General features: G+C 58.3%; 1 protein-coding gene across 4 annotated transcripts in view; it reads left to right on the top strand.

Annotated features, from left to right (window-relative positions):
• The window catches only part of TLN1 (talin 1), a 52203-nt gene that overhangs the window by 21541 nt on the left and 18361 nt on the right, over positions 1-12301 (top strand). For 3 of the 4 annotated variants that reach the window (XM_035100501.3, XM_088653209.1, XM_060280441.2), the window contains exons 10-29: positions 189-344; positions 1296-1397; positions 1650-1726; positions 1834-2014; positions 3311-3424; positions 3542-3859; positions 4681-4779; positions 4957-5007; positions 5786-5953; positions 6183-6477; positions 6586-6752; positions 7475-7603; positions 7733-7846; positions 8812-8925; positions 9040-9174; positions 9756-9884; positions 9991-10093; positions 10319-10527; positions 10614-10733; positions 11947-12144. In XM_035100501.3, the coding sequence (XP_034956392.3) occupies positions 189-344; positions 1296-1397; positions 1650-1726; positions 1834-2014; positions 3311-3424; positions 3542-3859; positions 4681-4779; positions 4957-5007; positions 5786-5953; positions 6183-6477; positions 6586-6752; positions 7475-7603; positions 7733-7846; positions 8812-8925; positions 9040-9174; positions 9756-9884; positions 9991-10093; positions 10319-10527; positions 10614-10733; positions 11947-12144 (2979 nt within the window). The remainder of the gene's footprint in view (positions 1-188; positions 345-1295; positions 1398-1649; positions 1727-1833; positions 2015-3310; positions 3425-3541; positions 3860-4680; positions 4780-4956; positions 5008-5785; positions 5954-6182; positions 6478-6585; positions 6753-7474; positions 7604-7732; positions 7847-8811; positions 8926-9039; positions 9175-9755; positions 9885-9990; positions 10094-10318; positions 10528-10613; positions 10734-11946; positions 12145-12301) is intronic. The other variant, XM_060280443.2, reaches the window with a different exon arrangement.

Genomic DNA, 12301 nt, shown 5'->3' on the forward strand with positions numbered 1-12301 from the left:
GGCTGTTGCACCCTTGGCTCTTGTACGCCTCGCAGGGGGGTCGGGGTGGCCTCTCTGGCATGTTCGCCCTATGAGGTGGGCACGGTGGCTCGGGGGGGGGCTGGTGCCCCTTGGTGCAGGGCGCAGGGGAGCTGAGGTTCCCCTTGGGCCTGACACACGTGCCCCCCCTCCCCCGCTGCGTCCTGCAGGAGAAGATGAAGGGCAAGAACAAGCTGGTCCCCCGCCTGCTGGGCATCACCAAGGAATGTGTCATGAGGGTGGACGAGAAGACCAAGGAGGTCATCCAGGAGTGGAACCTCACCAACATCAAGCGCTGGGCTGCCTCCCCCAAGAGCTTCACGCTGGTAGGCCTTCCTCCTCCCTCCCCCCCCGCCATCTCCAACTCTCTTTGCCCTCTCCTGGGATGAGCCAGGCTGGTGGCCCCACGGCAGGGAGGTGCCTTGTGCCCCCCCCTCCCAGTCTGTCCTTTGGAAGAAGCGCAGCGGCAGAAGGGGGCCGCCTGGGGCTGCATCCTGCAAGCAGAGGGCAGGCAGGGGGGGAGGGCTGGGCGAGATCCGGTTTGCCACATTGTGATGCATCACCAGCTGAACATCGCAATAGACAAGGTCCGGAATAAGAATGGAGCTGTGCAGGGCCTTCTCGGTAGTGGCACCCTTCCTGTGGGACACCCTCCCTTCAGATCTCGAGGAGATAAAGAATTGCACAACTTTTAGAAGACATCTGAAGGCAGCCCTGTATCGGGAGGCTTTTAATATACCGTATTTTTCCGTCTATCACACTAGGGTTTGTTTGTTTTTTAAAAAAAATCTCAAGAGTTGGGGGGAGGGGTGCGTCTTATACATGGGTAGTGCATAGTGGGGACGTGGGATTGGCTGCTGCCTTGAGCCGGAGATTGTCATTGGCTATTTGGCATGTAGTTGGTTTCTGTGGCAAGGGCTGGTGTTGATTGTGTGGGCGATAGGCGGCTTCTGCCAGCGAGGGAACAGCTGATAGGCGGCTTTTGCTGTGTCTGCGGGTGAGCGATTTTCGGCAATCCCCCCAAAAGAAGCTCAACAACTCAGGGCAATCTTCCCCCATTTTCCTAATTTGGATTCCACCAAAATAGGGGTCATCTTATATGCGAAAAAATATGGTATTTTTAAGATATGCTGTATGCCGCCCAGAATGACTGGGGAAACCTAGTCAGATGAACAGGGAATGATGATGATGATGATGGCCTTGTGGCTGCCCTACAGTGGCCCGGGGGGGGGAGGGGGAGAGAGAGAGAGAGAGAACTTTTTGCTTTCCTCTTGCAGGACTTTGGGGATTACCAGGACGGCTACTACTCTGTCCAGACGACGGAGGGGGAGCAGATTGCCCAGCTCATTGCCGGCTACATTGACATCATCCTGAAGAAGGTGAGGCCATGGGGAGAGAGGGAGAGGGTGCCAACCTCAGGTGTGGCGTCTGTCTTCCTGGGCATGCGGGAAGGCAAGACCAAGCTGGTGCTGCAGGATGCTGACCGGGGTGAGGGGGAGGATGTCCCCCCACCAGGAGGATGGGCTGCCTTGCCCTGGCAGTGCTGGGCGGCTCTTCTGCCCCCTGTGCCCCATGGCCGCCTTCATCTGTGGACTGCGGAGTCATTGCCTGCCCACTTCTCTGCCTTGCAGAAAAAGAGCAAAGACCACTTTGGCTTGGAGGGGGATGAGGAATCGACCATGCTGGAGGAGTCCGTCTCCCCCAAAAAGTAAGTCTGGAGGGAGAGGAGGGCTGTGGGGGGCAGAGGGAGGGGGACCGCCCCTGCCTGGAGTGGGGGTGCTTCTTCTCTCCTCCCTCCCTCCGCTTGCCTCGTAGGTCCACTGTCCTCCAGCAGCAGTTCAACCAGGTCAACAAGGCCGAGACGGGCTCCCTGGCCCTGCCAGGCATCATCCGCCTGGGGGCCGGTGGGCCGGAGAACTTCCAGATGGGCACCATGCCCCAGGCCCAGCAGCAGGTCACCAGCGGGCAGATGCACCGTGGGCACATGCCCCCCCTGGTAAGGAAGTCTTCCATCTCCCCTCCGCTCCCACGGGGGCCGGAGGCCACAAAGCCCTTTGCCTCCCCGCATCAGGCATGTTTGGCGTGGGAGGGAGAAGAAGCACAAAGAAAAAAAACTTGATGTACATTTTCAAAATATAAGAAAAAAAACCAAAAAAAATAAAGCCTACAACAGTGTTTTGTGTTGTGTTGGCTCCTATGATGTAAGTCATGGGCCCCGCCTGCTAGCCTGCTCTCTCAAATATCACTGGTTTGCTCCTTTCTATATATAGGGGGCCTACATTCTGATATTTACAATTATTAGTAGTTTGCACACCTATTATTTTTTCATATTATAGCAAGTTCCTAGAGCAGGGGTCCCCAGACTTACCCGCCTTTGGGCCGGTGCCCGCCGCGCCGATCGCGTAGCGGGCCGGAGGGCGGGGGAGTGCGTGCCAGTGCGTGCCAGTGCGCATGCGCACACCCATTTACTGCCGCGGTGGTGCGCTTCCAGGCCGGAAAAATCGCCGAAAATTGTTTGTGCGCATGCGTATGGGCCTCCCCCGACCCGGAAGTGCACCGGAAATGACCTCTTCTGGGTCGGGAGAGGCCCATACGCATGCGCAGAAACGATTTTCGGCGCTTTTTTCAGATCTGGAAGTGCGCCGCTGTGCGGCGCGCCGCAAGAGCGGGCGGCGGCAGCGGGCGGCAGGGGTTGTCGCGGGCCGGATTGGGAGGCCAATTGGGCCGCATCTGGTCCGCGGGCCGTAGTCTGGGGACCCCTGTCCTAGAGACTAGATTACGAGTCTGTAAATTGTGTTTCTAAAGGAACTTTTGTTATTGCCAAATGCCAATGTGTTTGCATTATTAAGTCTGTTATGAATAAAAAATCATTTCAAGTTAGAGCTTAATAATTATTTCACTATTAATATACTTCTTCTTAATTCTATTTCACTATTAATATACACCTTTTAATTGTATTTCAGTTCAACAGTTACTTGGATAAAACACATATTTTGTTATGTGCAAATGGCTTGAGATACCTATGAGGTCCATAAATGACCATATAGCATATATCCAACACAAAAAACAGTGACCATTTCTTGTTGACAAAGGACAGCTGGACATAGAAAGGGCCCCATGACCTTCAGGAGCTTAGGACCTCATCCAACCTCCATCCGGCCCTGGGAGTGTTGCTTTTGTCGCCCCACCCACATCGCAGCCCACGGGTGCCCCTCCCCACCCCTCCTTTCAGGAGAGGGCCAGGCTGTGCCCCCCCCTCCTCCTTTTCTTCTTCTTCTTCCTTGTGTTGCAGACCTCGGCCCAGCAGGCCTTGACGGGCACCATCCTCTCCAGCATGCAGGCGGTCCAGGCTGCCCAGTCCAACCTGGAGGACTTTGACACGCTGCCCCCCATGGGGCAGGACGCGGTGAGTGGGGCTGGCCAAGGGAAGGGGCCTCAGGGGCGACTGGGCGCCCTCCAGGGGGGGGGAGCCTCCCCTGTGGAGTCCTGGATTAACGCCCCCCTTTCCTCCCCCCACCTCCAGGCCTCCAAAGCCTGGCGCAAGAACAAGATGGACGAGTCGAAGCATGAGATCCACTCCCAGGTGGACGCCATCACGGCCGGCACGGCTTCCGTGGTGAACCTGACGGCGGGCGACCCGGCGGAGACGGACTACACGGCCGTGGGCTGCGCCGTCACCACCATCTCCTCCAACCTGACGGAGATGTCCAAGGGGGTCAAGTTGCTGGCCGCCCTCATGGAGGACGAGGGGGGCAATGGCAGGCAGCTCCTGCAGGCTGCCAAGAACCTGGCGGGGGCCGTCTCAGAGCTGCTGAAGACCGCGCAGCCCTCCAGCGCAGAGGTGAGCCAAGGAAAGTCTCCTCTGCAATGCTATTCCTGCCTTGCAGGGGTTGGGCTAGGCGGCCCTTTGGGTCCCCTCCTACCCTGCAGGTCTGTGATTTTATACTTGTATCCCACAATCTCCATTTTTTTTTAAAAAAAAGATCAAAGTGATTTAAAAGCATATGCAGTCGTACCTCGGTTGTCAAACACCTTGGTACTCGTACGTTTCGGCTCTCGAACGATTGAAACCTGGAAGTGAGTATTCCGGTTTTCGAACTTTTTTGGGAAGCCGAAGGTCCGTTGTGGCTTCCACTATTGTTTCCGGCATGCCTGTGCAATCGGAAGCCAATCGGATTGCAAGCCTTGCCTTGGTTTCTGAATGTTTCGGAAGTCAAACATTCTGTTTGAAAACCAAGGTACGACTGTATGCACATTAAAAACATCTTCACATGAAAATAACAGCAACATTTAAAACCGCAGCTTGGTTGATTTATAGAAAACATTTTTTGCAATTGTCTTCAGAAGCTTGGTGGCAGAGGAAGGTTCTCAGCCAACATGTCATTGGACTCGATGACCCTGGGGTCCCTTCCAACTCTATGATTCTGTGACTCTCCCTAGAGCCTCCATTGACCCCAGAAACCCATCTCCACATTAACTCTGAGTGGGGCTTTCCGTGGGGCTGCCCCTATTCTGAGGGGCACCCAACTCTGCCCACTTTCTGGAAGCAATGGGAGCCCTTTGCGCTGTGACAAAGGGGACTTTACCACGAGGGTCTTGTGGGCAGTGTGTGTGGGTTGCCTTCAGGGTCTGCTCCTAACCTCTAGCCCTTTCCTCCTCCAGCCACGGCAGAACCTTTTGCAAGCTGCAGGCGCCGTGGGGCAGACGAGTGGGGAGCTGCTGCAGCAGATTGGGGAGAGCGACGCTGACCCCCATTTCCAGGTGAGTGGCAGGGCAGCCCACCCCCCTGCCAGGTGAGAAGGAAGCGGGAGTCCTCTGGGGCACACCTGGTGGGGGGCAGCCTGGCGCAGGCCGCCTGCCCTCTGGCACAGGGTGGGGGGCAGTGGGGGGTGGCACTTGGGCCCAGTAACCCCTCTTGTCTTGTGGATTCGTGTGCAGATGGTGGAGAGCCGGCACCCTCGGACCCTGTCCGCCCCTGACCCCAAGACGGTAAAAGGGCCTGAGCCCAGGAGGGGCTGTGCTCTCTGGGGTAGAGCCCTCCTCTGCGCTGCTGCCAATCATTGGGGCTCGCTGGCCAAGGGGCTTGGGGCAAGCTCTCGCTCTCGCTGGCTCATGCTCGGCTCCCCCTGTTGCAGGAGTCTCGGACCCTCCAGTTGGTGGGATGGCTCTGACTCACAAGCCAGGAAGCCCCCAAGATCACTGGCCAGAAGGTCCACATAGGCCAAGATTTGGCAGGACCCCCAGGAGGCTGCCTGTGGGACTCTCCGCCACATGGCGCAGCAAAGTCAGCAGGGACCTCTGTTGGGAGAGCAGCTTGCAGATGCTGGCCCCGATGCCAGAGGACCCTGCCAGCCTCCCGGTGCTGGGCCTGCATCAGGGCAGGCGGCCTTGAGGCTCCTTCTGCCCCCAGCGCCCCATGTGGGGTCCTAGCTGCTTTGGCAGCAGGGGGATCCGAGCATCTTCTCTCCCCGCTCCCGGTCCTTGCGGTGGGCGCTTCCTCTTGGTGACGGGTTTGGTGTGCGGTGCTCTCTGTGCCTGTGATTGAGGCCGGAGAGGGTGGTGGTTGGGGGGGGATCTTGGGGTGGGGGGTGAGTGCCGCAGGAGCACAGTGGGGTGAGGTTTGCGCGTGGCGGAAGAAGGATGATCTCAGCTGCACCAGGGAGAGCCTGGAAGGGCCCTCCTCGCCCGGCTCGGGTTTCCCTGCTGAATGTTTCATGAGCACAACCAGCCAATGCCGCCTCTTCCTCCCCCCCTGCCCCCCCCACAGGACATGCTGATGCAGCTGGCGAAGGCCGTGGCCAGTGCCGCTGCCGCCTTGGTCCTGAAGGCCAAGAACGTGGCCCAGAAGACGGAGGACTCGGTGCTGCAGACACAGGTCATTGCTGCTGCCACGCAGTGCGCCCTCTCCACCTCCCAGCTGGTGGCTTGCACCAAGGTGAGCGGCAGGCCCTGAGCACCCACCAAGGGCCCCCCCTGCCCTCCTGATCCTGATCCCATGGCACCCTGGCGTAGGGGCACTTTGGGGGCTTCTGTTTGGAGCCCCTGCCATCTCCCCCAAGGGTGATTTCTAAGCCTGGCTGGTGGGGATGGGGCAGGCTGGGCCACTGCTCTGACCACCCTCCTGTGCCTTCCCCATTCCTCCTCCTCCTCCTCCTCCTTGGCAGGTGGTAGCGCCCACCATCAGCTCGCCCGTCTGCCAGGAGCAGCTGGTAGAAGCTGGCAAGCTGGTGGCCAAGTCGGTGGAGAGCTGTGTGGACGCGTCGCAGGCGGCCACGGGGGACGAACAGCTGCTGAAGCAGGTGGGGGTGGCAGCCACTGCCGTGACGCAGGCCCTCAACGACCTGCTGGAGCACATCAAGCAGCATGCCACGGGCGGGCAGCCCATCGGCCGCTACGACCAGGCCACTGACACCATCCTCAACGTCACGGAGAACATCTTCAGCTCCATGGGGGATGCAGGTGAGCGGGCCTAGCCACGGAGGCTCTGTGGGGGCGGGAGGGATGGCTGAGGGCGTCTTGGCGTCCGCCTGTGGGGCTGGCCCTCACCTCTCTCCTCCTTCTCCACAGGGGAAATGGTGCGTCAGGCCCGCATCCTGGCTCAAGCCACCTCCGACCTGGTGAACGCCATCAAGGCAGATGCCGAAGGGGAGACAGACCTGGAGAACTCGCGCAAACTCCTGAGTGCCGCCAAGATCCTGGCCGATGCCACGGCCAAGATGGTGGAGGCAGCCAAGGTGCGGCATCGGTGGAGGGGCTGGGCAGGGGGGGGGGAGAGAGGTGGTGGAGGGGCCAGGCGCAGGCCGACCTCTCTGACCTCTGCCCGGGTGCCTTGAGTCAAAGGGAGGAGGTGGCCTCCCTTCTGGGCAGTCGGATGAGGCCCCTCCAGCCCTGCCTCCTCTTCCCAGGGGGCCAGCCAGTGGCAGGGACTGAGGACTAACAGCAGTGACTCCCCCCCCCCCGCTTGGAATTCCCAGCAACAGGGTCAAAGAATTTTAGAGGGGGAGGGGACCCCAAGTGTCATCTAGACCACCCTCTTGCAACTCAGGAATCACAACTTCATGTCCTGCTTCTGGCAGTGGAGGGAGGGTATAGGTTCCCCCGCCCTGGATTTGTCCCCCTTCCTTGGGAAGCAACAACTGAGTGCCATGTCTGTGCCCACAATGATGCCCTCCTCACCACATCCCATTTCATGGAAGGGCTTGTCCACCCCCACCCCCTGTGATGCCCTCTCATCCTGTCCTCATGCCCTCTGGTGCCAGCCACATACATTTCCTGGGAGCCGCACCAGGCTAGAGCCGGCCGGTGCCCCTTGCCAGTGCCCCCTGGGCGCCTGGTGGGAGCCTCCCTGGCGCCTCTTTGCCCGCTCAGACTCCCTGCTCCTAGTCCCCGTGAGGTGGGGGTGGGCGGCCTGGCGGGGGCCATTCTGACCAGCCTCCTCCTCCTCCCTGCCCACCAGGGGGCTGCAGCCCACCCAGACAGCGAGGAGCAGCAGCAGCGCCTGCGGGAGGCGGCCGAGGGGCTGCGCATGGCCACCAATGCAGCCGCCCAGAACGCCATCAAGAAGAAGCTGGTGCACCGGCTGGAGGTTAGTGGTGCAAGTTGTGAGAGTGTGTGTGTGTACGCCCATGCCAATCGCTTGCCTTGGCCTGGCTGGCTGGGCAGAGCGAGGGGCCTTCCTGGCCTCACCCTGTTCCCCCCCTTTCTCTCTCCCCAGCATGCAGCCAAGCAAGCAGCGGCCGCCGCCACCCAAACCATCGCAGCTGCCCAGCATGCAGCCACCACCAACAAGAACCCAGCTGCCCACCAACAGCTGGTGCAGAGCTGCAAGGTGAGAGGGAGGGAGGGAGAACACAATGCATCATATAATCACTTTAATACCAATATTATTAACCATAACATGACATTATGTTAGCAGTCATACATACATACATTCATTCATTTGACAGAGGAGGCTGCTGCCAAGTAAATAAATAAAGGCAGCCATAATATCGCGCTGTTGTTGTTGTTGTTGTTGTTGTTTTATATATATATATAATGTTTTTATTAGAATTTTCAGAAATACAACAATAGTATAAAAAGAGGTGAGACAGGAAAAAAAGAAAAAAGAAAAACAAATACATATAAAGCACAAAATCTCATTTCACTTCACATTGTATATTAGGACTTCCTCGGGTTCCCCTCCCTGTGGTTCTTTAGCACGTTTATACTTAGCAAATTCTATACCATTTTAATCACCTTGTATAATCTTATTTTCTTCCTTTCATATAACATATTTATAAATTTCACAGTCTATTTGCAACTTAATTTCTGATCTAATAAATTACTTTAGCATGTTTTTTTAAATACAATTTAAAATCTTTCCATTCTTCTTCCATCGCTTCCTCTCCCTGGTTGCGGATTCTTCCGGTCTGTTGTTGTTGTTGTTGTTGTTGTTGTTGTTGTTGTTGTTGTTGTTGTTAATATTCTGTTGGGAGCTACCCAGAGTGGCTGGGGAAACCCAGCCAGATGAGTGGGGCATAAATAATAAATAATAAATTATTTTTATTTATTTATTTATTTATTTATTTATTATTATTATTAATGAATGCTATCACAATGATCAGAAATACTGGTCACCCCCCCCCAAACAGACACATTTTAATGGCCACAAGTACCTCCTACTCTGGGTGCCTCTTGCTTTGGGTGTGTGGGGGCTCAGCAGCCCCCCCCCCGAGCCCCAGACACACTCCTGGCACCAAGACGGAGGTTCAGATGGAGGCCCCCCAACCGTCTCTTTCTCCCGCCCTCCTCCAGGTGGTGGCGGAGCAGATCCCCATGCTGGTCCAGGGCGTCCGGGGGAGCCAGTCGCAGCCCGACAGCCCCAGTGCCCAGCTGGCTCTCATTGCTGCCAGCCAGAACTTCCTTCAGGTGAGGGGGTGGGCAGTGGAGGGCGCCCGCAGGGTAAGGGGATGGGTTGTGTGGGCACCTCAGGGTGGGGGGCTCCTCGTGGTCACCACTCTCCTTTCCCTTCCCCCGCTGCAGCCCGGTGGGAAGATGGTGGCCGCGGCCAAGGCCACAGTGCCCACCATCTCGGACCAGGCCTCTGCCATGCAGCTCAGCCAGTGCGCCAAGAACCTGGCAGCCGCCTTGGCCGAACTTCGCACAGCAGCACAGAAGGTAAGGAGGAGCAGCCGCCAAGCCCCCTGCCCTCTTAACAGCCATGGGCCGCTCCTTCTTCTTCTTCTTCTTCTTCTTCTTCTTCTTCTTCTTCTTCTTCTTCTTCTTCTTCTTCTTCTTCTTCTCCTCCTCCTCCTCCTCCTCCTCCTCCTCCTCCTCCTCCTCCTCCTCTCGTCTTCTGGCCATTGGTTCTCTGTGGGGTGAAGGGGGACCTCCCTCCCCACAGAGTCTTCTGACAGTCCTCTATGGAGCAACCCCTCAGTGTCAGACGGTGGCAGGGGCTGGGGGGTGGGGTGGGGATGATGTGTGCCGCCCCCTGGCATATATGTAAATAAAGTAGATTAGCAAGATGCTGTGCTACTGAGTTCTGTTACGCAACTGCGCAAACCTCTGTGGGTCCATGCAGTGTGCTGATGTCTTCTGGCATCAGTCGCTGTGATGTTCTGCTGGAGAATGCTTAAGACGCTCCCGAACGATCACCCAGAAGGGAGGGAACATGCCAGTCGGGCATGTGTCTCTGCCAAGGTTCTACTTGTGAGCAGGACGCCTCCTGACAGTGGCACCCTCCTGTTTCACGGCAGGCACAAGAGGCCTGCGGCCCCCTGGAGATCGACTCGGCCCTCAGCTTGGTGCAGAGCCTGGAGAGGGACTTGCAGGAAGCCAAGACGGCGGCCAGAGAGGGCAAGCTGAAGCCTCTTCCGGGAGAGACTGTGAGCAGAGGGGGGCATGGGGTGGGCATGGCGGGCACAGGGGGGAGGTGGGGGCAGCAGGCCAAGAGGGGGCACGGGGGGCCTGTTGACTCTGTGCGTCCTGCAGGTGGAGAAGAGCGCCCAGGACCTGGGGAACAGCACCAAAGCCGTCAGCTCCGCCATCGCCCAGCTGCTGGGAGAAGTTGCTCAGGGCAACGAAAACTACACAGGTACTCCTCAGTGCTTGCCCAAACCCCCTCTCCACCAGCTGTTGCAGGCTCCCCCCTTGCTCTGCATAGTTCAGGATACGTCCCTCTGTTCCTCCTGGGTCTGGATTGGGCCCATCCTCCTCCTCCTTGGGGTTGTTCCTCTTGGGGAGGGCCCTTGCCTTGGGGGCTGCCCTGGCCAGGGCTGGGCTAACGCTGCCCTCTTCGCCTGCCTCCTTCCTCCCCCAGGGATTGCTGCCCGCGACGTGGCCCATGCGCTGCGCTCCCTGAGCCAAGCTGCCCGCGGGGTGGCTGCCAACTCGGAGGAGCCGCAGGTCCAGGCCGCCATGCTGGAATGCGCAGGCGACGTGATGGACAAGGCTGGCAACCTCATTGAGGAGGCCCGCAAGGCCGTGGCCAAGCCGGGAGACCCCGAGAGCCAGCAGCGCTTGGCCCAGGTGAGCCCTCGGCCTGGCATGGGGGCCTTGGGTGGGGTGGGGGGTTGTGGCCCTCCCCACTGAGCCGCTCTGCCCTCTCCCGGCAGGTGGCCAAGGCCGTCTCTCAGGCTCTCAACCGCTGCGTCAACTGCCTTCCTGGGCAACGGGATGTGGACGCCGCCATCCGCACGGTGGGCGAGGCCAGCAAGAGGCTCCTGGCTGACTCGGTGAGCTCCTTCCCTTCGCTCTCTGGCTTGGTGGGAGGCGGGGAGGGCCTCCTGTCTGGGGGGTCTGGGCCCTCGAGGGAGCCTGTCTCCTGACCGCTCAGCTCTGGGACCAGTTTAGCAAACTGGGGGGCCCTTGTATGACCCAGGGCAGCGTCTCCGCCTACCCTCTTCTGGGCTGCAGAGTTCTCCCTCCCCTTTTAAAACACCCTGACAGTTGCACAAGTCTCGCTGGTGGCTGGAGTCCAGCGGGGGCTCTAGGGCTGCCCCATCGACTGCCTCTGCATTAGGGATCCTGCAGAGCAAAACCCCATCAAATCCAGCCCCCCCCCAAGAAATCACAGGGGTGCCACAGCTGGGAAGTCAGCTCCCCTCCTGTGTGACCACTTTGCCCCCCACAGGATCCAGCCGAGAGTTTCCTGCTCCTGTTTTTTTGAGGGGGGATTCAAGTGACTGGGGGGGGGCCTTTGCTCCCCTTAATAATAATAATAATATAGTAATGGGTTCCCCCAGCCACTCTGGGCGGCTTCCAACAAAATATTAAAATACAGAAATCCACCAAACATTAAAAGCTTTCCATTGATGGACAGGCCCGCCCTTTCGGGGCATCAGGAGGTGGACCGGTCTAGGCCACAGAGGGGCTGTGGGAGAAAGTGCAGCAGGATATGCCCTGGGCCCTCAGTTACTTAAACCATTTCGGTCCTGCTCCTTGTTGCAAAAGCCATTCTGGGGCAGGTTACAAATTGTAGAGTCAGGGGGGTCACCCAGGGCTCATCTAGTCCAACCCCCTGCAGTGCAGGAATCACTGCTAGAGAATCCCCGTCAGGCAACCATGTGATTTCTGCTTTAAAACCTCCAATGAAGGAACATCTGGCCCCTTCTTCCGAGGTTGTCCGTCCTGCTGTCCCATGGATAGAATAAAACATTAATTCACATCCATGAAAGGGGCAGTACAAATAGGAGCCCAGAGGGCAGCTGATCCATCCCAGCTAAGTAATACCTGGGCAGGTGAACTGGACTCTTGCTTTTATCCCTTTGGGCGGGGGGCTTGGGTCTTGTATCCAAAGACGGAAGAGGTGCTGCCAAAACTTTTTCTGGCCAATAGGCAGTGTCTTGGCTGCTGTGGTTCTTTGCATGTCAAGGAAGCGGGGCGGGCAGGGGGGGGGGCATAGCCCTGTTGTGAGTCCCATGCCTAAAGCTGACTTGTTCCCTCCAGTTCCCCCCCAGTGGCAAAAACTTCCAGGAGGCCCAGAGTAACTTGAACCAGGCAGCCGCTGGCCTCAACCAATCGGCCACGGAGCTGGTGCAGGCATCTCGCGGGACCCCCCAGGACCTGGCCAAGGCCTCCGGCAAGTTCGGCCAAGACTTCAACGAGTTCCTGCAGGCCGGTGTGGAGATGGCCGGCCAGTCGCCGGTAAGAGACCCCCTTGGGGAGGAAAGGCTGTGTTCGCAGGGTGGCAAATGGCACATGTGTGTGCGTGCTGTGGGGTTAGAGTGGGGCTCAGGTGGGCAGTGCCAAGGGACCATCTTCCCCGGAGAAACGGGCTCAGGAAGAAGGGCCGGCTGCTCAG

The sequence above is a fragment of the Zootoca vivipara genome, chromosome 10, assembly GCF_965207765.1.
Source record: "Zootoca vivipara chromosome 10, rZooViv2.hap1.1, whole genome shotgun sequence".
Taxonomy (NCBI): Eukaryota; Metazoa; Chordata; class Lepidosauria; order Squamata; family Lacertidae; genus Zootoca; species Zootoca vivipara.